The sequence below is a fragment of the Cornus florida genome, unplaced genomic scaffold (assembly GCF_030987335.1).
Source record: "Cornus florida cultivar Cherokee Brave unplaced genomic scaffold, ASM3098733v1 CherokeeBrave_3.0.0_Hap2_Chr02, whole genome shotgun sequence".
Lineage (NCBI taxonomy): Eukaryota > Viridiplantae > Streptophyta > Magnoliopsida > Cornales > Cornaceae > Cornus > Cornus florida.
Window position 1 is genome coordinate 45,971,449 of NW_026775572.1, and position 27,326 is coordinate 45,998,774.

The 27,326-nt window shown below is 35.9% G+C and overlaps 2 protein-coding genes across 5 annotated transcripts; both read left to right on the forward strand.

The window, feature by feature from the left end:
• Window positions 1–1,025: 1,025 nt before the first annotated feature.
• On the forward strand, window positions 1,026–6,520 carry LOC132294872 (binding partner of ACD11 1). 3 transcript variants are annotated; one of them, XM_059792883.1, is made up of 5 exons: window positions 1,026–1,156; window positions 2,363–2,489; window positions 2,917–2,992; window positions 5,659–5,772; window positions 5,894–6,520. In XM_059792883.1, exons 2-5 carry the CDS (start codon window positions 2,374–2,376, stop codon window positions 6,320–6,322), a joined length of 735 nt encoding a protein of 244 aa, XP_059648866.1. In that variant the 5' UTR covers window positions 1,026–1,156; window positions 2,363–2,373; the 3' UTR covers window positions 6,323–6,520. The 3 variants fall into 3 exon arrangements, with proteins under 3 accessions (XP_059648866.1, XP_059648868.1, XP_059648867.1); XM_059792885.1 differs by having other exon boundaries at window positions 1,065–1,156; window positions 2,343–2,489; XM_059792884.1 differs by having other exon boundaries at window positions 1,067–1,156; window positions 2,258–2,489.
• A 2,112-nt stretch (window positions 6,521–8,632) lies between these two features.
• LOC132294875 (sucrose transport protein SUC3) lies at window positions 8,633–26,538 on the forward strand. Of its 2 annotated transcripts, XM_059792887.1 has the most exons (14): window positions 8,633–9,168; window positions 11,099–11,164; window positions 19,400–19,498; window positions 19,585–19,649; window positions 19,768–19,852; window positions 19,967–20,000; window positions 20,134–20,233; window positions 20,704–20,779; window positions 21,880–22,242; window positions 22,429–22,572; window positions 22,756–22,989; window positions 23,122–23,185; window positions 23,289–23,332; window positions 25,959–26,538. In XM_059792887.1, exons 1-14 carry the CDS (start codon window positions 8,896–8,898, stop codon window positions 26,127–26,129), a joined length of 1,818 nt encoding a protein of 605 aa, XP_059648870.1. In that variant the 5' UTR covers window positions 8,633–8,895; the 3' UTR covers window positions 26,130–26,538. The 2 variants fall into 2 exon arrangements, with proteins under 2 accessions (XP_059648870.1, XP_059648872.1); XM_059792889.1 differs by lacking the exons at window positions 8,633–9,168; window positions 11,099–11,164 and having other exon boundaries at window positions 19,432–19,498; window positions 19,610–19,649.
• Window positions 26,539–27,326: the final 788 nt, after the last annotated feature.

The following is a 27,326-nucleotide window of genomic DNA, read 5'->3' on the forward strand; positions in this document are numbered from 1 at the left end:
AGCAACCAAAATGAACTGAACCCCACACTTAATGAGACATAGTTTGTGTTTCTGTTCGTGTTTCTGTTCGTGTTTCATAGTGCAAAAATGAGGGAATGATTATTGGGGGCAATTGAGGATGCCAAAAATGACTTGGGCCAGGTATGATCCAGGAGTTTATGAGCGGGGCGGACAAAGACCATTGTTATGGACCGAGTCTTTACTAATCGAGCCCAGGGTGATAAAATTAAGAAAAAAGCCTGGTTCTGAACGAAAGGAGCTGAGCCCATAAAGAAGGAAGACCTAGAAGAACAAACTAGTTCAAGAAGTTAGTTAGAAAAAATTTAGGAGGTCTGTAACCGTCTATAAATAGGCTAAAAACAGAGAGAAAAGGGGAATTGAAAATTTTGAAGTGTGGAGTTGTTCTTTCTAATTTGAGAGGGAGAATTTCATGTATAACAGAATATTTTTCCTACGTACACGTTTAATTCGCATATCATACACGAATTAACTAACTAGGAATAAACAGTACAATCAATTATAATACTGATAATACAAATATTCTACTCACATGACATGAATAATTACAATATATATAGCCATTTAACAGGAACAGAGAAAAGCGCAGCAAGAACATCTTCACAAATTACCTTTTCCATAACTGTAATAAGTATAAAAACATTGAGAAACAATAGTAAAAAGTCTCACATATAGATAAGGATATGATTGTATAAATACATTCTGAGAAGCATATCTATTTTACGTCCTTTTATAATCACTCGGTACAGAAAGCAAAAAATTTTTTAGATTTTAAAACAATCAATTTTTTTTTTCTTTCTAAAATTAACTATGCAAAATTTCCAAATATCTATATCATAGATATTTTTGGACTCTATATAGGATAATTATGGTTTCAAATCTGAAATCTTTGATATTCGGACACTCAAATCCTCCTATACAAATAAACACAAAAAAAATCAAAGTGCCACTAATATCTGAAAAAGAGCTGAAAACGTTGCCGTTTTGTGTACAGTACAGCAGAGTCTGCGGACGCCAACACTTTCATAGATTTCATTTTAGTCTTATAAAATATCTTGAATTTTTTGTTCTTGAAGTTTCTTCATTTTCCTCTACTGAGAGGCTAAAACCTGTTCTCTCTCTCTGTGATCTAAACGAGGTACGTACTTAAATTACTTTATATTTGAAATAATTATTGCACTCTTGACACTTGAACGTAACAGATTTAGTATTGCCTTGACTTTTTCTTCTTCCTTGAATTCTTTGATTTGCAATAAATTTTATTAATTAATCAAGGTTGTTTAACTAATGATCCTATAGTGTGTATATGAAATCACCTCTAATCATGGCATAAGAGTTCTACCTTAATTTTCTATTCATTTTTAGTCACTTGCTCTTAAATTTCTCATCTGGGTATATATTGTGGTACAAACCCTGATCAAGAACTTGGGTGAGTATTTTGTTAAATTTGTGAATCTCCTCATATCTGGTTTCTAATTTCGTTACCTTTTGATAAATAATTGTTTTACAACTTTCGCATCATGCATCATAAGATTGTTCATGATTTCAGAAGTTCATTTCTTTTTAGATGCCTTTGTGGTCTGAAATGGAGAATTTCATAATAATGATCAATTTGATTCTTGTTCATGTTTCATACTTGATTTGAGCTATGGGTGCTTGAGTCAATGTAATGCATCGATCCATGGATTTTCCATTCGTTCTCACTTATATGGGCCACTATATTTTAGCTCTGTCCTTTTAATGGACTTGTGAACTAAATTATATAAGTGGCTCACTAACCTGCCAATCAAGAACTTTTGATTTTTGAAGTTAAATTTAATACTGAGTGATAAGGAGTAACAGAGTTCTAGTGCCAGATAATTTAAAATACTAGTTTATTTATTTATTTATTTATTTATTATTATTATAAAAAAATAGGTAATCTATTCATGCATACACCCACTATTGCCCCTAGGGGGACTGGAACTCTCAACCTTCCATTTTGAAGGAGGAGGAGATACCATTTGAGCCCGTTTATGAAGATATATGCTGCTATGTAATGGATGTTATACGCCTCATTTTCTGCGATGCTGCATAAATATGATGGTGTATTCTATGTTGTTTGTAACGAACCAACTACAGTTGCTGTAACCCATACAAGAAACAGATGCATGGGTTATTTATTTAAAAAGATTGAGCTAAGCGTTCTTTATATTTTATTTATTTTGAATCAATGGAATGACTAAACCATCTTATGCAGGAGCATGGCTTTCTTCATCATCCTTTCTTTTCTCATTTCTTCTTCTTTTGTTTTTTTCTTGGGATATTTAATATCAATCTCCTAGTTACTTCTCCATTCAACCAGGTCTGAAAGATATGGATTCTAGTGGATATATAGTTGAAGTTACAAGCCTGTCTCCGAAGGCGATAGAGAAGGATGTTAATGACTTTTTTGCTTTCTGTGGGACGATAGAACATGTTGAAATTGTCAGGTTGTATCACGCTCCTGATATGTATTACTTTGTTTACTGTTTGATGGCTGTTTCATCTTAACTTTCAAGTGCATCTTATATGTGTGTTTCCCTGATCATTTATTGTTTCTTTGATTCACTTATTGTTATTGAATTTTTATTCTTTTTAAAATGAATGTCCATCTGTCAAAATATAGAAAGAAGTGATCTCTTATTTTTGGTATAATCACACTGGATTTAATAGGATTTGGTTTAATCACACTAGATTTATTAGTATTAGTACTTTACTACACATGTTCATTACCAAGGAGGAGTATTCAAACCAGTGATGTCTCTATCTGAGGAAGCTTAAATGCTCACTGTGACAAGTTGCTTTTATTACATGTTTAATTAAGTAATTGTGTTTTCTTCTTTTAATTGAAGAATGATTATTGTGTTGGAAAAACAGAGCTGGCGAATATGCCTGTACGGCCTACGTGACATTCAAAGATGCTTTTGCTATGGAAACAGCAGTCTTGCTCAGTGTAAGTTTTGTCTTGTAACTATTTTTTTATATTCTTTTCCCTGTCCAGCATAAGTCTCCTTACAACTATTTTCATGGGATAGTGTAAACTGCAATGTGGTATAGGATTCTCGGTGAACTTCATAATGGGTTAATTAAAGAATATCAGAATCACGACTTCCTAAATTTCAAAATCTGGTATTTGAGCAACCAGTTACTCTTTTATTGCTTGCATCAGTACCACTGAATACCAGGTATGTATTGATTTACAGTATCAGGTTTTAGGAGTAATTCATTGTTTATATGTGAACTTTCATGTGGTTACCAAAGTAGCCAAGTCTTGTCATATGGTTGGGATGTGACTTGCGATGGACTTGGTCAGACTCGACTGAGTCTCATCCATATATTGGTATGACCATTTCATATGCGACTTTGCTGATATGGCGCTATACCAGCTGTTAGGGAGTAGTAGTGATGGTCCTAACAACTCTTCGGCACCCAAGATTTAAAAACCCCATTTTTTTCCCTTGTTACCATTGTTACTTCGTCATTGCAGCACATTTAGAGGCTAGATCTAGCCTAAAAGCTTAAGATCAAGATTTTAGCCAAAATCTTGTACAAAGTCCTCCAATACTTGAAATAATCATTAATTTTTTAAAATTATTATTATTATTTTTCTCACTTGGAACTAACATAAAATATGTTTTGATATGTATGAGAAACTTTGGCAAATATGCTAGGAAGCACGGACATGTCTAAATGGTAGAAGTGTCCGTAGGACACGCATTAGATATGGCCGAACATGTATCGTACACACCAAAGTATGTGTCTGAATATTTATTTTTCTGTTAGGACACGCTGTAGACACGCCGCAAAAATTTTTTGGACACACTGACACACCGCAGATGCGAGGGTCTGACTAAAAGAGGATTTCTTAAAAGAATTTGAAACACTATGGTTTAAACTATAAAGTATGTGTATTCTTTGAAAAGTTTCAATAATATGGAGGTCAAAACAGAAACATAGAAAGTTTTTAAAATGTCATTTATCAAGCAATGTTATTTACTTGATCTTTTTATAGACATTACCTGTTTGAAATTGTGAATGATCACAAAGAGAAAATTATAAGCATCTTGATTCGTTTGCAACGAAGTTTCAAACTTACTTGAACGGATCATCAAAACTTACTGCCAATGAACCTTCTTTTTCTTCCTGTAGAGGCTCACTTTTCTATTTTTATCTTTCATTAGTACATTATGTTTTCTCATAATTTATCCCCATATTTAAAGTCTTCAAGTTGCTATGAGTTATTCTATACTTATAAGCAGTATTACTTTTGGTTTCTCACCCACGCATTATTGGAGCATTCATAAAAGTACCCTGGTTGGCCATTGGTTCGACTTTCCTGGATCCATACTGCTGTATACCAATCCCCGCAACAAGAGAAAATTGAATCCAAGCACTTGTTTAATTCATAAAATTATTTTCAGAAAACTGCAACCTTAACAATGTTTTTGTTTTTCTTTTCCCCTCCACAACCCCTTAGTGAAAAAAGAAAGCCCTAATTTTTGAAAGGGTTTAAAAGTTATATCTCAGTTAATTCTCTCTCTCTCTCTCTCTCTCTCTTCCTTTTTCTTTTCCTTCATTTTTTATGCAACTGTAATATCTTTTTTAGCTATGGATTTAGATTACAGCAAATTTTACAAAGGCAGTTCAGAAATTATATTTCAGCCCATTCTCTCTTCTTTTTTCAATGAGAGAATTGTTGTTTTACTTCATTAGTTACTGTGATTTGAGTTTTATGCTTCTTAATTTGAAGAAAAATAATATTAATCTTATTACGGAGTATATATTATCATACTACACGTATATAAAAAAACATATGTTTGTTATTCGTCGTGTTTCTGCCGTGTCCATGTCTCAAGTTTTTAGGTTTTGCCGTGTCCATGTTGCGCGGTATGTGTCATGTATATGTGATTCTTAGTTAATGTGTTTGTATCCGTGCTTCGTGTCATGTATCATGTACATGACATTGATATGCTAGAATGGTGTTTAAATGTTTTTTTTTTTTTTTTTTTTTTTTTTTTTTTCCTTAATTGATACTCACACACGTATGCTTCCACCGAGGCTCGAACCCCTGACCTCCTTTTGGGAAGTAGGAGTCTGGTATTGCTAGACCATTGGCTTGTTGGTTGCTTAAATGTGTTTTATTTGGTAACATTTTATTTGTATTTCATATTTAACTTATTTAAGTACAATTGTGTCCATAATTCAAGTGAAAATTACCAGCTAATAAGCTTTTAATGCAAATGATGACTTAAAATTCAATATATACAGCTATTCATATAAAATCACCTTTAAATATTTTACAGAATCCACTACAAATGTTATAAACATATATTTATTTGTTTATGGAGTTAAAAGTTGCATATCAATTTGGTCTAAACCAAGGTGCACAATGTAAAAAGAAAAAGAAAAAGAAAAAAGATTCACAATTGTAATGGCTGCATACGTTGCATAACTGCTCTTATACCTCATATCCATTAACACTGCAGCTGCATCCTTGCATTTCGAGTCAATTTGTTTTGAGTAACTTATTATGGTAATTGTATTTTAGTTTCTCTTCCTCCTTCCTCCAAATATACATACATTGGAGTTAATTATTGTTCAAATAATTATATGTCTTAGGGAGCTACAATTGTGGATCAACGCGTATGCATAACAAAATGGGGACGCTATGAAGATGAGTTTGATTTTTGGAAGCGGCCTTCATATAATCTCGAAGACGAAACTGGTTCAACGGTATGCACCTTTTCCCGTTTTTCGTTTGTGCTGATAAATTGGCCTAGTGGTGGTCTATTATCCTTGTAACTACCAGAATATTTAGCCTTGTTTATATCAAACCTTTTTATTATTTTGGCAGTCCTCAGAAAGAAACCGATCTGTTCCTTCTGCTGGAGAAGCAATTTCAGTGGCTCAAGATGTAGTGAAAACCATGATTTCGAAAGGATACGTACTGGGCAAAGATGCATTGACCAAGGCCAAATCTTTCGATGAATCTAATCAAGTTTCAGTCACTGCAGCGGCCAAGGTAGCCGAGCTGAGCGAGAGAATTGGCCTTGCGGATAAGATATTTGCCGGGGTTGAAGCTGTTAGATCCGCAGATCAAAGATACCACATTTATGATACCACGAAAATTGTTGCATCAGCAGCGGGAAGAACAGCGGTGGCAGCTGCAAGCACTGTGGTCAGCAGCAGTTACTTCTCGAAGGGGGCTCTTTGGATGTCCGACGCTCTTACTCGAGCAGCGAAAGCTGCAGCTGATATGGGTAGTCATGATGTTCAGAAGTGAAACGTTGGGTAAACTAGGATACATCTTGTACATTATGGTTGTATAATGTTTTTACAGGAGCGCGACAGCATAGTTGAGTTAGATTTAGTGCAATGCCAATCATAAATTTGTAGATGTCCAAATTTGGCTTGGCAACATATAACCAGAACTTTAAAAAAATAAAATAAAAAGACATCTAAGATTATGGTTTCTATAATAGATTGTTGGAAGTTTTGACAGTTGAGATTAATTTTGCTCGTGCAAGTTTCAATTTTAAACAAGCAAAGCAGAATATCCAGAAATGCAGCAAGGAAAAACTGTCGGAATTGATCATTGTGTGTGTGTTCATATATATGGGTTGTGTCTATAATATTTTATTCTTGCTTACCCTCCAAAAGAAGAGAGATAAAAATTGAAAAAAAAACCTAAAATATTGTAAGAGCATATATACATATCTATATGTCTATATATATATATATATATATATAGAAACCCTTAAAATTATGAATTGAGTTTTAGTTATAGTAAAATTGTATAATTGAGTTATTTTACAGTATAAATATGGTAATTGTGGTATTATAGAAGTGATTCAATAAGGAAAGTATAGTACAATCTCAAGAAAAAGGAAAGTGGAGGGCGTAATGTGAATATCTCAGAAAAACTAAGTTTATTATATACACACATATGGAAGAAAGACCAATATTAAAAGGGCAGTTTTGCCTTTAAAAGGTTACCATTTTTAATGTCTAAATAAATAAGAAAAATATAATTAATGAGTTTTTATTAAATTTTTAACCAATGAAAGAAGCAATTGGAAATGAAAGAAGCAGTTGGGGATGAAGAGTCGCTATAGTGATTTTTGCTTTTATATCTAACAAACTATACTTGCTTAGATAGAAAGTTTCAAAGGTTTCAAATTCATTCACCAACTGATCAGATCAGTGATCAACGATGTTTACATGATCATATATATATATATATATATATATATATATATATAATATTGAAAATATTATGGCTTTGATTTTGGCGAACATCACTCGCACTCACGCTTGGCAATGATCTAATGGTGGTGAGGTGTATGAATCCACCGTATGCCAATTTTGATTAACTTTTGACTCCCCCAACAATTCAGTGTCGGTGGTGGGCCTCACGCTTCCTTTGTGACAAAGCCAATTCCATCTTTACCGTTTGCAAACACAAAGACCATTTCACATCAACGGTCCTGATCTGTGATCCATTTTGGTATTGCAAATTGAAAAGTCTACAGCTCTATGACCACGCGTTTGGACTTGTCTCCATTCTCAGACTTGGTTTGAACCACTTAAAAGCCTATTTATTTTAAACTAATACTTTTAAATGTGTTTAATAATCATTAAAAGTATTTTTTCATAATTATCAATTTTAGTTCGGTAGAATTTTTAAAAATTTAAAGAATTTAAATATTTTAAATAACTTTTTTCGTTACACAATTTTATCTTTTTTATTTTTTATAAAGAAAATTACACTATTATCAAATATGATAACATCTATTTAAAGAAAATTATTATAAAATTAGTAATTGAATTGTTTTTAAAAATGTTATTACTAAACAAATTCAAAAATTATTTAATTATTAAAAATATTTATTATAATAGGTCACAAAACACCTAACATGTTTGTTACTTATAATAATTTTTTGACAGTACAAAATAATTTCTTTTAATACTAACAGTAATTACAAACAGGCTGCTAACCACTGTAACTGAGTAATATTTTCTCATTTATTAAAAAAATAGTTGAGGCTTCAAGTTTTTATAAAGAACATGTGACGTGAGAATGCGAGTTTCACGTTTGAATAATTTAAAAAAAAGAATAAAAAGTAAAAAAATAAAAGAATTTTGTATAGTGTTGATTCTATGTCTAAAAGAATTTTGTATAGTGTTGATTCTATGTCTAATAAAACAACTTTGATGCAATAATTACATAAATACGCTAAATTTTCAATTTAATAGTGTTACAACTTAATGTAATATGAGTATTTCTATATAATAAATGTGCTACATAAATTTTTAGAAATTATTACATATGTATAGCATTTTTAATGTAATTGTGATATAAGTGTGTTACATTATGGTATAGTTGTGTTTTTTTTTTTTTTTTTGAAAATTGGATTCCACAATATTTAAGAGTTGTCCATTTACTGATTTTTGCTAGTACAGATTCAACACTGATTCTTGATTCTTCGTGTTGAAGAAGTAGGATGATGCTTCAAGCGGGCCCACTAGATCCGGATGTTCATCTGACGGTGTATATGGGCTCCAGTGCAGAACCCTTCATACAGCTGCGGTGCATCAATTACTGAATCGGAGACACGAAACTCGTTACTCCCTGCAAACTCTCATCAGACGACTCAAAAACTGATCACCCGTACCCGCCCGCCCAAATTCGATCTCCTCTCTCCTCTCTCTCACACACACGCACACAGAACATTGGAATCAGATCTTGGGAAGAAGAATAACTACACCACAATCACTAGGCGCAGCGTCAGCGTCAAATGCGCACACACATATATATATGATTGAGGGATTGATCCGTGGTTAGTGTTGGAGAAGATGGACTCGGTGTCGATTCGCGTGCCCTACCAGAATCTGAAACAGGCGGAAGTGGAATTGGTAGGTGTGGACGAAGCTCAGCTTCAACAGATCGAGTTGATTAAGAAGTCTAGGGTTTCTAATGGGTCATTCTCCGATCCGCCACTTACATCCCCGTCTCAGCAACCAGCCAAACACAGCAGTTTGATGACCTTGGTTCTGAGTTGTACGGTCGCTGCCGGTGTTCAATTCGGTTGGGCTTTGCAACTTTCGCTTCTCACTCCTTACATTCAGGTCATCTCTCTATACAGATGCAGATAATTTACAAATATGGATATTGATTTGTGTGATTTCGGATTTTTCTGTTCATGCGGTATTCTGTTTGCTTTTATGCAAAATTTGGGTCCTTTGTAAATGGTAGCTGTCTAATTGTTCAGATTTCGGATCCATAAATATTAATTTTAAAAGCTTGAACAGAATGGGCATTTAAATACGAATTAATTATGTAAGATTGAAAAGTTTTTTTTTTTTTTTTTTTTTTTTTTTTTTTTTTTTTTGTGGTTCTTTTGGAATTTGTGTTGGAGTCAATTTTATAGTGAATTCTTTTAGTACTTGATCAAGTTAACTGATGGAAAGAAGGAAAGAGATTTTGATTTATATGCGTGCATTTGGAATTTGAGCACATATATATATTTTTTTCCTTAGAGGTTGGGGTGGATATTTTATTAATTGTTATATTTGGTCCGGTTATTAGTGTGATAGAACAACTAGTAAATTTCAGGTGCAATCCACATTTTAAGAATTGATTGTGTAAGAGAAAAACAACGCTTAGACAGAAATTCACAACAATCTATGAACTAAATGAGAAAAAAAATTCTAAAATAAATTAGATCTATCTATATATGGCTGGAAAAGAAAAGCAACAAAAGAAGATAGATACCTAATGGGTAAGAATGATAAAAACAGTTTCAAATGTGATTCTGGAAACCAAATAAGGTTGTTTTATCCTTTTTGAACACATAGCGGATTGACTAAATAAGTTAGACATAAAAAAAGAATGCAACTTTTGTAAAGTCACTGGCTTTACAATGAGTGTGTATTTGGAAATTAGCCAATGAACATTTGTAGTTGTTTCTTGAAAATATAATGAGCTTTGTATGTATAGAAAGAATGTGACTTTTGAAAACTCAATTAATTTTGTGATAATTCATGAATAGAGTTTTTATTTTTGCATGCATGACTTTTGGGATAGGTCGTGTCCTTAAGAGGTGCTTTGATTTAAATATTAATTGTTAGTGAATCATTTTGAGTTCTTTTTCCTCTTTTGTTTTAAAACTAATGAAGATAAAAGTAAAAAAAGCCATGATTTGAATTTTTCCTTTTTTGTTCCCACATTTGCAATGCTATAAAATGGTTGAAAAATGTGGTGCATTGCTCTAATTGAAGATAACTTTAATTCTTCATTGAAAGGCATTTGTTGTATATGACTGAAATGAGCAAGAGCTTTAGATGATTTTAAGAACATTTGATATAGTATTGAGGGCAAGCCTTGGTGCAATGCTAAGGTTGCTTCATTTTGACTTGGAGTCGGTACGGCTGCGTACAACCCTCCCAGACCCCGCAATGGCGGGAGCCTTTTTTTTTTTTTGAGAGCGTTGGGCAATGGGTTAGCCACATTTGATGTAGTATTCATGTTACGCAAATAATTTATTATGCTTTGCATAATACATTGTATTGTGTAAACATGTGGTGCAAAATACTGCTAATTTGTCTAGGTATGTCTTATGCCATTGCATTTATTTGCGGTGATTCCCCATAATTCATTTGATCACTTTCCCTTACTTTTTGGGCTCTCCTTGGGATAGTTATTTTAATGGAAAGTGTCTATGCATTTAAGAGGAACACAAATTTGTATTATTAGCTTTTGATAATTTTTCTTGACAATTAACATTTTTGAAGATGTATACTTTAATATCACAATATCAAGCTTGATTTTGCAATTTTTCTTCATTTTCTTGTTGTTATTCATTTTCGTTACTAGTATATAAATCTACACGTGCTATTTACATATATTAAAGATACGTACATATGCATATTTCTATATACTACTATAATAATTTTTCATCATGTTCAGTATTCATTATTTGTAGTTTCTGTTTAGTGAATTCTGATTTCTTGGTTGGTTAACTTTGCAATTTTTATTTTATTTTATTCATTGATGCAGACGCTTGGAATAGGGCATGCTTTTTCTTCATTTATCTGGCTTTGTGGCCCTATTACTGGCCTTGTGGTAGGTGATGACTATAACTTTATTTTATTTGTCTTGAATATTGTCCAAACTCATTTTTAAGTTTGCATAATAAATTGTTGGCAGTGCCATTTTATCTTATTTGGTATAGGGTAAGTTCCTTTTATATTTGCGAGGAGCAAGGTTTTTACTTGTGACCCGCTATCATAATATTGTGATGTGGACGTTATACATATATATTATCTTTTATTGGGTAGATTTTAAGTCACAGCTATAGGGGACAAGTCTGGTATACCACATGGACATAGATGTGGGACATGGATTCAAAATAATATGTTTATATCCAAGTGACAATTCTTTAAAAGATGGACAAACCAATGTGGGGATGTCCATATAAATAGAAGTATAAATGATATATATATATATATATATTTTCAATTATTCAAAATTGTTATGACAAACGCAACAAACCTAAGATAAAATCAAGAATCACGACAAAAAAGTAAAAACACCACACAAAGAACACAAAGATCTATATGTGGTTCGACAATAGCCTACGTCCACGGTCGAGATTCGGTGAAAGTCTTCACTATGTGTAAAATCGGAGATTACAAGTTTTTAGCCCCACTCTATTTCTGTATGAATTCAAGAGTCTCTCTCTTATACCACTCCAAACCCTAAGCGCCTTTATGTATTGGGCTACAAGAGACTAATTAGGGTCCACGAACCGTGAGCGAAAAGGGGTCAAAATGTTTCCATCCAACGGTTTGTCGGGTCATAAGTGGGTCACAACGCGACCCAACATCAAATTCGGGCTACAACATCACAAATCTCCTCCTTGGCTCAAATTATGCCAAGCTCTACAATCTCCAGCTACTCCTTTCGCCTCCTCTATATGCCCCTAAGGGCCTTATCAACTGCAAGTACCAATCAAGTCCAGACTGTTTGGACTTGAGTGTAGGAATGAACTTAGTCATCATATCTGCCGGATTCTATGCTGTCCCAATCTTTTTCATTACAATAGCACCCTGTGCAACCACATCTCTGATGAAGTGAAACCTGACATCAATGTGCTTGGTCCTCTCATGGAACATCTGATTTTTAATCAAATGTATGGCACTCTGGCTGTCGTAGAACACAGTAAAATCATTTTGCTGCAAGCCTAAATCACCAACCAAGCTTCTCAACCATATAGCTTCCTTCACTGCCTCTGTAGCTACCATCTGCTCAGCCTCAGTAGTAGACAATGTAACTATGGGTTGCAAAGTCGCCTTCCAACTGATTGCACTCTTACAAAGAGTGAAGACATATCCGGTCAAGGACCTGACCTCCTCCTATCAAGATCTCCAGCATAATCTGAATCAACATATCCAGCAACACTCCCACACGTGTCTTTGCCTTTGTCATAGACTAACCCAACATCTGCAGTGCCACGCTCGTATCGTAATATCCACTTCACAGCTTGCCAATGGACCTTCCCAAGTCTATCCATGTATCTGCTCACTACACTAACTGCATGTGAAATGTTTGGCCTAGTGCACAGCATAGCATACATAAGGCTACCAATTGCACGAGCATAAGGAACACGAGACATGTGCTCTAGCTTCTCCTCGGTCTGTGGTGACAATCGTGCTGAAAGTCTAAAGTGGGCAGCCAATGGAGTATTCGCAGGCTTTGATGCCTGCATACCGAAGCGTTCCAGCACCTTCTCAATGTATTTTTTCTGTGACAAATACAATCTGCCCGCTCCGCTGTCCCTGTGAATTTCTATACCTAATATACTCTTTGCAGCACCAAGATCCTTCATCTCAAATTCACCACGAAGCCGAGCCTTCAACATGTTGATTTCTGACATGTTCTTGCAAGCTATCAACATGTTATTAACATACAACAACAAGTACAAATACGAACCATCTGAAAGCTTCCTGTGATACACATAACTGTCAAACTTACTCCTACAGTAGCCATTCCCAACCATAAATATGTCAAATCTCTTGTATCACTATCTAGGAGGCTGCTTCAGCCCATACAAGGACTTCTTCAGTACGCAAACATGATCTTCCTTTCCCATAATCTCAAACCCCTCAGGCTGATGCATATAAATCTGCTCTTCCAACTCACCATGCAAGAAAGAAGTTTTGACATCAAGTTGCTCAAGCTCCAAGTCATACAGAGCAACCATAGCAAGTAATGCCCCGGATCGAGCTATGTTTCACCACAGGAAAAAACAATTCATTGAAGGTCACCCCTTCCCTCTGTATAGCCCTTCGTCACCAAACGTGCCTTGTACATTGCATCTTCCACCCTTGGAATTCCTTCCTACTTCTTGAAGACCCATTTACAGCCCACAATCTTTTGGCCCTTTGGCTTCTTAACTAACTCCCAAGTTTGGTTCTTATGAAAAGACTCAATCTCCTCACTCATGGCAACGACCACTGTGCTGACTCTCCACTTGTGATAGCCTCATGATAAGTACACGGCTCATCAATATCCTCTACCACACTAAGTGCATAAGCAACCGAATCAGAATGTAAAAACCCATACTTCTCAGGTGGCCTAATATCCTTCCTAGGCCTGTCTCTAGTCACACTATACTGCTGTAACTATGCATCTCCCTCAGCCCAAAACTGCACCTGCTTATGAGTCGATCGAACAAGACTATCCTCTAACGGAACCTCTACATGCTCCACCTGCTCACTACACCTTGAGCATTCCCTGAATCAACTACCTCCTTCTGCGGAGTAAGCATTGCAGACTCATGAAAGGTCACATCCCTGCTAACAAGTATCTTCTTTCTCGAAGCCTCTGGGCACCATAATTTGTATCCCTTGAGCCTAGGCTGATAATCAAGAAATATGCATTTCTTAGCCCTCAGTTCAAGCTTCCCCTCATTCACATCAGCATACGTTGGACACCCAAATATTCTCAAATTACTGGAACTAGTAGGAGAACCATACCATACCTCCTCTGGAGTCTTACAGTCGATAGCAGTCGATGGAGACCGGTTCACCAAGTAACTAGCTGTAGAAACAACTTCAACGTAAAACCCTACATTGGATAACATATACTGTGCCCTCTTCAATAGCATTCTGTTCATCCGTTTTGCAATTCCATTCTGCTGCAGAGTCTTCCTCACTGTGTGGTGTTTTACAATCCCGTGAGTGTTGCAAAACTTATTAAATTCTCCATCATAAAATTCCAAGCCATTGTCTGTCTTCAAGCACTTAACCTGTTTTCCTGTCTGCTTCTCAATCAAGGTCTTCCACTGCTTGAATGTAACAAAAGTCTCATTCTTGTGCTTCAGAATATAAACCCAATCTTTCCGAGAAAAGCCATCAATCAGCGTCATCATATATTTGCCACCACTATGTGAAGTAACCAGAGAGAGACCCCAAAGATAAAAATGAATATAATCCACCGTACACTTGGTCCTGTGAATTCTTGTACTGAACTTCACTTTGCACTGCTTCCCAAAGACACAATGCTTACTGAAATTTAGCCTCCCAGTTTTCTGACCACCAAGTAAAACCTGCTTACTCAGAACATTCATCCCTCTTACTCATATGCCCAAGCCGTATATGCCACAATTTAGTAGTATCTGAATCCGGACTCAAGGACGATACAACAACTGAACCCGTTATTGTGCTACCCTGCAGAGCATATAAACCATGCTTCTTCAGTCCCTTCATCACCACAAGTGCACCCTTGGAAACCCGAATGACTCCACCTCCAGCCTTATAAGTGCACCTGATGGAATCCAGTGTACCTAGGGAAATCAAATTCTTTTGCAGTTTTGGTACATGCCTGACATCAATCAATGCCCTCATTATGTCGTCATACATCTTGATTCGAACTGTACCGATACCTACAACCTTACACGCCGCATCATTCCCCATCAGACCTTCCCCTCCATCAATAGATCGATAAGAGGTAAACCACTCCTTGTTTGGACAAGCATGAAATGAGCAACTCGAATCAAGAATCCACTCATCGCAAGAGCTGCTGATTAAAATATCGAGAACATTACCACCATATGAATCATTACCCTCTATGACAGTCACACTTTCAACTTCAGAGGATTTTACCTTTCCCTTCTTATGCTTCGGACAATCCTTTTTGAAGTGCCATTCCTTGTGATAGATGAAGCATCTCAACACCTTTGTTTTGTTCTTAGACTTGGAATGACCTTTGCTGCTAGACCCTCCCTTTTGATTCGTTCTCCCTCTAATAAATAGCCCCTCTGCCGAACTTTTTGTATTGCCCTCAAACGCCCTTTTCTGCAATTCCTTAGAATTCAGAGTTACCTTCACGTCTTCCATGGACAAAGCAGTTCTATCATACATCATTGTATCGTCAAAGTTCTCATATCAGAACATAACAAAATAATAGCCTGATCTTCATCCTCTATGTTGACATCAATATTATTCAAAGTCCATGATGGTACTATTTACCTCGTCAAGATAGTCTTTCAGAGACGAACCTTCGTGCATCTGAAGAGTGAACAACCGCTTCTTTAGATACAAGCGATTTGCAAGAGATTTCGTCATATATCGGGACTCCAACTTCTGCCACAGCCCATCCACCATAGTTTTTCCAACACCTTTTCGCAGAACCTCATTACTCAAGCACAACAAAATCGTACTGTGTGCTTTCTCCATAACCTCATCTTTGTCCTTGATCTTTTTTGGCAGTGCATCCTTCCCCTTCAGCGCCTTGAAAAACCCTTGTTGAACAGGTTTAAATCATTTCTGCCATTAAACTTTTCGATTTCTAGAAACTTGGGCGACATCCCTACTTCGAATCGAAAGTCTGATACCAGTTTGTTATGACAAACGCAACGAATCCAACATAAAATCAAGATTCACGACAGATTAGTAAACACATCGCACAAAGACTTATACGTGGTTCGGCAACAGCCTATGTCCACGGTTGAGATCTGGCGAAAGTCTTCACTATGTGTAAAATCAGAGATTACAAGTTTTCAGCCCCTTACTCAGTTTCTGTATGAATTTTAGATTTTCTATTACACCACTCTAAACCCTAAGCGCCCTTATATATCGGGCTACAAGAGACTTGTTAGGGTCCACGACTCATGAGCAAAAACACGTCAAAAATTTTCCTCGGGGGCAAGCCCCCTTTGGCCCACACAAAGCTCATCCAATGGTTTGTCAGGTCATAAGTGGGTTGCGTTGCGACCCAACACCAAATTCGGACCACAACATCACAAAAATATCTAACATAGATGTGGAAAGGCGGAGGCAGTGCTAAAATATATGTTTATTGTTGAGTCTTTGTTTGGGGTGCTTAATGAATGAGTTTAAAGCCTCTTTTGATACCTTCAAAAATGGGTTTCTTGCATGGATGGAAACATTAGACTACATATTAACTGTAAATAGTTCGATTACTAGGAATTGAACCTTACTAAATGATGTTGCATGGACAAAGAGGACACAGAGACCTTTGATCCGAATCCTCTCCGATTTCTTAATTGTCTTGTGGCACTTGTGCTCATCCTGTGCACTATTAAATTAGTAGTGCAACACATATTTGTGCAATACACTACATCACATATGCAACACCCTTGCAACAACGATGTAACACTCATGCAACACATTTACATTGGCAATGCAACATATTACATCGTGTTGCAGTGCTGCTAGGGATGGCAACAGGGCAGAGTTGGGACAAGTTTGGCTGAACCCTACTCCGCCCTTCGTCATACCAACTTTGCTCCAATTCCAGGACGGCTTTGTAATTGCTATACCATGCCCGCCCCTACTTCGGCAACGAAGTACCGACTCTGCCCCACGTATTCCATTTAATTGCAGGACGGGGCGGCTTATGCGACTTTTATTATTTAGTAAAAGAAAACTAGCCCAAAGTGCTTAAATTGGGTTGATAAATAAGCTGGCCCATATTTTAAATTACTAAGTGTTGAATATTAATATATTAACTCACACTTCCGGAAAAGTAACAAGGTCTTAAAAATATTAAATATATATGTATATAAAAATTTAAAGTTTCATATATAATCGGGGTGGGGGCGGGTTCATCACTAAATCCACCCTCGCCTCAGACCCGCTTTGGGTTTTCAATTGTTTTACCATACCCATCTCAAACCCATTTAGGGGCTACCAAATCCGCCCCATTAGGGGTGGGGCAGAAACCGGCCGGGTAGGAGGAAATTGTCATCTCTAATTACTGCAATACTATTAAATCGAGAATTGAACACCTTTGTGTAGTTGTTGCTTCTTTGTCAATTTGAAGTTGTTACATTAAAGATTTAAAGTTGTGTTCTCAATTTAAATGCCTGGACGACATAGGACCTAAATTTGCAATGCAGAGGATCTCGATCTATTTACCACCTCCTATTAATTTGTAAAATCAGTTAAGAGCCTTGGTATTTATCTATTTCCTTGTTTATTATTATCTAATGGGTTTTCCATGCTGTAAATCTTTTTTGGAATGGTGGAAGATCAAATGGTGTATAGAATGATGGATGGTAGCTTGGAGAGTGGTTCCTCATTCTGTCTGTAGGATTAATTGCAGTATTTAAACCTGTAAAATTCAAAGATAGTTAACCACATTGCGTTTGGTGGTGTATTTGGAAGGAGAGAAATATTAGAATGTTTGAAGGGAAGGAGTTGTCTACGGCGACATTGAAACTTGTTATTATTCAGCCTCTCTTTAGTTATGTGAAGAGGAGTTCTTGCTCCTCTTCTGATGATTTAACTACTTTTCTGGATTCTTTGGGCCATAGACTCCGGTTCCTCTAATGTTTAAGGGACGCGTTCCCCTTTTGAACGCCTTTTTAATTTATTATTACTTATAAAAAAAAAAAAAAAAATTCAAAGATAGTTAAAAATAGTGACTTAAATAGATTGTTGTATTTATTCAAAGATACACAAGAAACACTTACAAGTTGCATTAATTTTAATGAATGTCATTCAAAGCCGTAGGCTATATGGGATAGTAGGGCCACAAAGAATGGTCAAAGTTTATTGTAGACTGGACCCCCTTCTTAGATCCTTTTTTTCTTTCGTTCTTCTTTATCCATCAGTCTTGAAACCTTAACCTAGGGCTTGGGAGTTAAGACCAGTCTCCTTCTTAAATCTTAAGACACTCTTGCTTTGTGCCATGATTAGAAGTATGATTAATTCATAGATTTAATGGTGTGACGACCTCTGTGGGCGGGTGTGAGACACTGGGCTGGCTGGCTACGGCCTGGGGAAGGTGAAGGTGAAGGTGAAGGTGAAGGTGAAGGTGAAGTGCTATATGTAGGTTTAACACCCTTCTATGATACAACGCGTTTTAAAGCCGTGATGGCCATGAACCCATCAGAATTCCGCAGTTAAACGTACTTATGTAGGAGTAGTGCCAGGCTGGGTGACTTACTGGGAAATCTGGTCCGGGGGAGCCCAAAGCGGACAATATTGTGTCGGGTAGGGTGAGGGCTATTACACATGGCTTCTTTCATCGTACATATTTTCTATCTGCTTGGAACAAACACTTCATCAACCAGATACGTGTACCGAGGTGCACTGAAACAAACACTTCATTAATCAGATGTGCGTTGAAAAACCAAATTCTTACAAGGGTGGATTTGCCAATTCTTTGTTGAAGGCACCTTTTGCCTTAATGACACTAAGAAAAGAAGCAGCAGAAAAAGGTGCATCTTAGTTCTTAGGTTGGAAAGATTTACAATTCGGTTGGTTGTTGTCTGATATACTTGATATGGTTATTTTATGCTTAGTTTCCTTAGCATATCTACGGTATTATTTCAACTTTTACGCTCCGTTTGTTTGGATGTAAAATATTTTTTAGAAAATATATTTTTATTTTTTGGTGTTTGGTTGTCGTAAAATATTTACAAAGGAAAAAAAAATATTAAAACCTAACAAAAATAACTTACCCATCAATTTTCGGCAAGTTATTTTACACGCCCCACCCGATAGACTCGACCTCAACCTCGACCTAGACCTTTCTAAACACCGGAATATAAAAAAAAATAAAAAAATTATTTTACCTGAAAAAGGATAATATTTTCCGAAGAAGATATTTTATGTCGAAACAAACGGAGCCTGAATACATTTCATCAATTTATTCTTGTCCTTCTACTCGTTGATTTCTGTCATATAGTAAGATGCTCTTAAACAGTTAATCAGTTTAGAAAGCTTTAGTTAAATAAAACAATTTCTGTATATGTATACTTACTGTTGGTTCTAATAAATTTGACTTTTGTTTTTTACCAGTTTGTTTGCTTTTCTGGTCTTTCAGGTCCAACCTTTCGTTGGTATATGGAGTGATAAATGCCATTCAAAATATGGAAGAAGAAGGCCATTTATTCTTGTTGGATCTCTCATGATCTCAGTTGCTGTGAGCATCAATGAGCCGTATTCATTTTTTCAGTAGTTTTTTTATAGTTTGCCTTTATATCAGCTAAACTAAAGTTTGAAATTTAGGTGATAATTATCGGGTTTGCTGCAGACATTGGATATTTATTAGGGGATACAAAAGAACATTGCAGGTTTCTGCTTCCTTCTGCTGATTATTATTATTTTTAATGCTACAAAAAAAAAAAAAAAAAAAAAAAAAAAAAAAAAAAAAAAAAAAAAAAATTGTTTAACCAACTTATGCAAATGCAGTTTGTATAAAGGTACTCGAACAAGGGCAGCTATTGTCTTCATCATTGGGTTTTGGATGCTGGATCTTGCTAATAATACTGTGCAGGTGAGCTTGTTAAAATTAATAATTCATGCTCCACAACTATCAGATTAAAACCTCTCTAAGTTATTCACCATATACATGTGGGTCACACAAACATAAAATATTTATTCTTTGCAGGGCCCGGCTCGCGCGCTTCTGGCTGATTTATCAGGTGAACTAACCCCACCACCATCCCTCCTCTCTCCCCACCCCAGCCCGTGGGCGCCTTTTCAGTACTGTTAACTCTGACATAATTGTCTTGTTGTAGCAAGTTTAAAGTTCTAATGTCTTACTACTTGTGATAGGCCCGGATCAAAGAAACTCAGCAAATGCTATATTTTGCTCGTGGATGGCTGTAGGAAACATCCTGGGGTTTTCTTCTGGTGCTAGTGGAAACTGGCACAGGTAAAATTTCTCCTGAGCAGCTTTGTTGGAATATATTAATATTGTATGTGAATGCACTTGTATATGTCTATGTGGTGGTTTGGCAATAAAGTGTGCCATACTTCTTTTATTTCTGTCACTCTTTTTGGAGAAATTATTACATGGTCCCGGGCCAATCATCTTGTGACACATCAGCAAATGCGTTAGAGATGTGTTAGCTTTAATCAGCTTTTTGCTGATGTGTCACATGGTGATTGGCCGGGACCATGTAATAATTTCTCCTCTTTTTGTCAAAATATGTTCTTAATATTGAGACATCTCAACTTACAGATCAAAATTTGCCATTTGAGTGTCATAAATTCTGCTTCGCCTCAATTAACAATAAATATCTGTAGTTCTCTCCTAGGGTTCTTGAGTTGCATAAACTACCACAAATAACAATAAACCGCTTTGTTGGCGATTGATTCATCTGACAATTCGTCTCTAAGCAGGTGGTTTCCTTTCCTGAAGAGCGTAGCTTGCTGTGAAGCCTGTGGAAACCTTAAAGCAGCATTTTTAGTTGCCGTGGTGAGTTATAAATTAGCGTAGAATCCACACAGACACTCACACATATGGAGTTATCTTTGGTATTTATGTATTTCCTATACTTGGACATATTTGTAGGTTTTTTTTGTGTGTGTGTGTAATGAAATACATGTCTATTGTGGCTTGAATTGTGAAATGTATTAATGTTTTGTTAGTATTCACCATATAGAAAATAAACACGAGAAGTATCCTATATTCTTTTTCTTCCTGGAAATTATTGATCTTAAATCAGTATGTTCATTCCTCTTTCATTGCTGGATGGATTTGCGTAATTATTAAAATCGGTTTTCTGTTTTGTTTTTAGTGATCAATTATGAGGTGATATTATTATTTTTTTCATTTTTTATTACTATGGAATGCTTTGAGTAACATAATAATTTTTGTTTAATGTGACCCTATTGAATGGTTATGATTAGTGACAGAATAATCTGAATCTAGATTCATTTTGTCATTACAATATATGATATATGATGCTGTCTGAACATATTATATCCATATGGTTAAGATTAATGCTTTGTTAATTTGAGTTGAGTATCTGCTTGTTATATGCCAATGGGCATATGATAGGGTATATTTGAGTTTGGGAAACATTTATATAACTTCCGAAATATTATGTTGTGTATTTAAATCAATTAACTTAATTAATTCTCACGTCTACTTTTTCTTTGATTGAGATATTTCAATTGCTATACTCGAGTTTAGGCTCCGTTTGTTTCGACGTATTTTATTTTTTAGGTAAAATATTTTCTTTTTATTTTTTTATTTTTTGGTGTTTGGCAAAGGTCTAGGTCGAGGCTGAGGTCGAGTCCATCCGGTGGGGCGTGTAAAATAGCTTGCCGAAAATTGCTGAATAAGTTATTTTTATTAGGTTTTAATTTTTTTTTTTCCTTCGTAAATATTTTGCGACAACCAAACACCAGAAAAAAACAAAAAATATTTTCCGAAAAATATTTTACGCTCAAACAAACGGTGCCTTAGTAGCCGGGAATTTTCTGCTATCATATACAACTTTTAGCATCATATACTACTAATTCAATAATGTTGTCTGGTACTTACCAAAAAAATGTCTGGTGTGTTTGCAGGGCTTCCTGACTCTATGTACACTTGTGACTCTCTATTTTGCCAAGGAGATTCCATTAACCCCAAAGCCGCCTCAACGTTTGTCAGATTCTGCTCCACTCTTGGATGATCCTCAACAGCTTGTTTTTGACCTTTCAAAATCACAGACTGATAATAATAGTGTCACTGAGAATGCAGTGGCGAAAAGTTCTGAAGATGGTTACGAAATGAATAGAAATATAAACAATCCAGACTCTAAAATTGAGGAAAATGGAAATGAAAGTTTCAGTGATAGTCCTGGAGCAGTATTGGTAAATTTGTTGACCAGCTTAAGGCATTTACCTCCGGGCATGCATTCGGTGCTAATTGTCATGGCTCTTACCTGGGTAAGTGCTTCATTGTTATGCAACACAATTGATTTCTACAACTAGCTGGTGTTCTGTCAAAACAGCCTTGAGTCGTTTACCTTGTCAGTGATTGTGCGCGCGCGCGCACATATTCCATATATGTGGTTATTGCTGTTTTGAACTTTTATTTTTTCTCATGTTTTTAGAAATTACTCTTACATGCAGCTGTCCTGGTTTCCCTTTTTCCTTTTTGACACGGATTGGATGGGGAGAGAAGTTTATCACGGGGACCCGAAAGGGGAAATGTCTGAAGTTCGATTATATGATCAAGGTGTCAGAGAAGGTGCATTTGGTTTGCTATTGAATTCAGTAAGAACTCAAATTGAGCATCATTAGGATTAATTTTTGTAGATTTTGGACATAGATAATCAAAATGATAGTTAGATTTTAACTATGAATTGCAGGTACATGGATTGGGTTTATTTTATTATGTGATGTTCTCTTGATAATTTTTTCATTAATACTTTAAACTAATACATCTTTTTTGCGTAGGTTGTTCTTGGCATCAGTTCTTTCTTAATTGAACCAATGTGTAAGCGGATGGGTGCAAGACTAGTTTGGGCAATGAGCAATTTTATCGTGTTTGCCTGCATGGCAGGAACTGCTATCATAAGTTTAATTTCAGTGAAAGATTATTCAGAAGGGATTGAACATGTAATTGGAGGAAAAGGAACAATTAAGATTGCTTCCTTGGTTGTTTTTTCTCTTCTTGGCTTTCCACTTTCTGTAAGTATATTGCATTAGTGTTCTAGATTCCTTTCGTGTAGCTTTTCACACCTTCACCTTATATGTATTTTATAAATTGTTCATGCACTCAGAACATGGAATTAATTTTCATTAACTGTATGCTTATTGCAGGTCACTTATAGTGTTCCCTTCTCTGTCACGGCAGAATTGACCGCTGATACTGGAGGTGGCCAAGGTTTGTATAAAACTTATATCTGTTCCCTTACCTCTTCTCTATTTTTCTTGTCATCTGATTTAGCAGCTTAGTTGTGATTCTGAAGAGCTTTACATGTGTGCAGGGTTGGCGATTGGAGTTCTAAATCTTGCAATTGTTGTACCTCAGGTAGTTAAATGCTGTCTTTTCCGCTTCAATTATTCTCTCTTTTGGTTGTTTAATTTTGTATTCTTTCGGCTATGTTGGAAGAAAGCAATTTCTTTAAATCAACAACATAATCATTTATGTCGTGTAACTAAAGTAAAAGTACATGTGCTACGAGCATTTTATGAAAACCAAATAAATAAATAAAATACCAATAGGCAATAGATATTGAAGGAAAGTAAATGTGTGATTTTTCATTTTTATGAAGTCCCACTCCATTTTGGAAAAAGTAAACATGTAATTAATTATTCATTGAAAATGTTTATAATTTAATTAGCGTACTTTAATTTCTCAAATTGAAAGGGACTTATCAAAAAAAAAAAAAAAAATCTCAAATTGAAAAGGAATGTAGATGAATGAAACAAATTAAATATGCGATTAATTATTCATTAAAAATTGTATACAAACTAATTAATATATATTAGTTTTCGAAATAGAATGAGAATATTGATGGACACACATTAGACCAATAGATATTGAAAAAGAGAAATAATGTCTGTTTCCCAAATAGAATAGGTATGCGGATAGACATACATTGTAAAAGTCTAAAAAAGAAATAATGTCTGTTTCCCAAATAGAATATGTATGTGGATAGACATACGTTATAAAAGTCTATTATAAAGTAAAAGCAAAAATTGCAAAAACCCTCTTAGACTTTGAATTTTTTGGAGGGTAAAACTATTAAATCTGCATAAAAACCCTGAGGTTTCATAAAAAAGTTGCATATTCCCTCTTGCCATCTGTTGTCTGTTAACTAGGGAACAGAAATAATGTCAACCAAACAACAAATAGTAAATGACAGTCTTATCCTTTTCACAGATATAAAAGCCCTTGGATTATTTTGCTCTAATAGAACTAGGATTTTTTTTTTTTTTTTGCTCTAATAGGATTTGGATCCATATGTTAACCGGAAATTGAAATGGCAACTAATCACCCAAACTTATATACAAACCGACTCCCATCTCTCTCCAATCTTTTTCTTCATCTAGCAGAATCTTGGGTTCCAAAAATAGAAACCAAAACTCAAACAATTGAGTCACAAATTGATTCCTCAACCATATGTGGAGGCCATTGACATTGGGTCCACCAAAGATGACCGTCCCCTCCTCAAAGTCGGCCTCCCAGTCATCAGTCCCTTTTGAGAATGTGGTAGACCTTGCGAAGAAATTTACTGCTGTATGGACCATGGGAAGCGGCGAGCTGCTGTGGATGCAGAAGGTCCTGCTCAAAGCTGCACTCTTGATGGTTGTGCGGATCTGCATAGGTGTCTCGAAGAAAGAATGTGTAGTCATCAGAATCACAAATCTTCAATTCGAAACTAAGAAACACATTGTCTATGTGTCTATGGACACCACTGTACTGAATTGCTTGTTGGAAAGCCTCTTCCATAGCAGATGTGAGTCAGATTGCAAGGGTGTATTATTGGGGTGGCCAAAGTGCATTTTGGTGACATTTCAAGAAAAACAACAGCAATTTGGATTTTGATGGAGCAACGGAGGCAAGAGAAGGGAAATTAGGGTTTACAAATAGTTGTGGCAGAGGCAAAGGCTGGTGGAGAGAGGCCTCTCGGCATGTCTGTTGGCGGTGCTGGTTCTGATGCTGGTTGTTGTTTTGGATGGTTTGGTGGTGGTGATAGTGGTGGTTTCCATAGGGCCTTGTGGTCATTAAAGAACACTCGGGTGGTGGAGTTGAAGAGGTCATGAGCATTTGGATAAGGTTTAACGGATTGAGAGCGGTAGGGTTGGAGATAAGAGAGTGTATGTATAAGGTCTCTTTCTCAAGATACAGCTGAGCTTAGAAAATCAATTGTTACGACTGCTCAGCAAAACTGTATAAGCTATCCATAATAATCAGTGTACATGGCGTATGCGATTGACTTTTACAAGAGAGTTGGGGATGTATCAATATGTGATTTGATGTATTTTGTATTACAGAGTTGGGAATGAATTGCTTTGATGTCCCAATAAACCTTATAAAAACTGGGGCTTTGTGAGGCTGAGTGGTGAGAGGGTTGAGTGTGTTGTGTCATGAGAGTTGAGAGCCGTGAAGTTGTCCAAGAAAGGTAACCAAATTAATGAAATGTCATCTCAATATGGGGTTTTCCGTAATTTTTAATTTTCTACCTTTCTTTGATTTATATAATAATTATACATTTAAGGGTAGATAAGTGACCAACCCAACGAACGGTCGGAAGATGACAATGTCTTGATTTGTTAATTTTTATAGTGTAGGGGGCTTTCTGCATTGGAAGGGGTTATCTGCAAAATTTCAATAGTTTGGGAGATTTTTTTATTTTAATTTGCCCTAAATTAATTTTTTTTTTTTTTTTTTTTTTTTTTTTTAGAGTGATGAGAAGTTTATGAAAATGCAAATTACTAGATCTGGTAGAGCTATAATGTTAAAAGAAAGTAATTAGGTGATTAATTATTAATTAAAAAATGATTGTAAAAAGTAAAAATGAGATTTACATTTGTATAGTAGTATAGATGCTTTAAGTTGAGATCTTGATCGTTCTTGTTTGAGGACAGATTTTGGTGGATTACATTATTTGTGCACACTTATTTCTAATCTGTGCAAGTGGTTTGTCTAGATGATTGTATCTCTTGGTGCGGGTCCATGGGATGCTTTATTTGGTGGAGGAAATATACCTGCATTTGTTCTGGCATCATTGAGCGCCCTTGCAGCTGGTATTATTGCAACACTCAAGCTGCCAGATCTTTCAAGCAGTTCCTACAGATCAACTGGTTTTCATTTTGGCTGACTTCCTTTTCTCAATGAGGCGATGACCCACTTCTAGTCCATACGATCCCCAGCAACCAACGGACGAAACAAAGCGATAACTTTCCAGAAAAAGATGGTTCCGTTGCCATGCGTATCCAGTATATTTCTTATCATACAAGAGTTTCACACTTCATATTCAGATTCATTCATTTTCCCAGTTGGGATCCGTAGTAAGTTGAGTGTAAATCGTAAAACCTTTACTTAGAGCATACAAGGATGTGATAGCAAAAAGCCTTTACTCTCTCATTCTTTGAGAGGATCCTGAGGTCGGATCCTCATAATTCCCTCACTTCATTGGTGACATGTTTCCTTCAGTATAGAAATGTAATTCGATGAGCTTGTACTATTAAATAAAGCATTTATTTTGAATGGCTTGATTCTTACTGTGATCTTTTCTTTGATGAGATAAAGACAATTATTCGTCTGGTTGGTGATTAAGCTGGTTGGCTAGGGTATTACATTGGAATGTTGACATAGCATGCGAAAGCGATCAGGGCTGGCTGTATTAGGATTTTTTTGGTTGAAACTTGAAACGCAATTGAAGATACGGTAGAATGTCTGGTGAGATGGTGATTTTTTCTTTCTGACATCCAAATGCTCCAAGTGAAGAAGAAATGTGTTACGTCTTCTGGGAACTCGGATCCTACCCCCCTGAAATATACTTAGACCCTGTGCCTGTAGGATGATCTCCCTCCTTTTCGTGCGTTGAACTGTCTAGTGCACAAGAGAGGGTAGGAGGATCTCCCTCCTTCTCGTGCGATGAACTGTCTAGGTGCACAAGAGAGAATTAAGGTTTGCCTTTTGTGTGAATTGGGTACGCGAGCCTGGAAATTCTTTGATACGAACGACTAGAAATTCCTAGACTTAATGCTTGTGCTTCTATAGTTAAAACCTCTTATAGCTCAAATGGATTGGTGTTTTTCACATAGTTGTGGTAAAAACTAGACTTGTTTAGTGTGTACCCGCAGCGTAGGCCAAAGCTACGCTACCTGGCAGCCCTCCTAGAGATTGATATACAGGTGGACCAAAAAACTTGGCTTTCACACGGTGTTGGTATGTAATACGGTGATAAAAAAATTGATCTTTGATCAGTTTTTAAATATATTATGAATCTAAACGTAATAATTAATATAATATATGAGTTTGTTTTACAAAACATAAAACAAACATTCTTAGT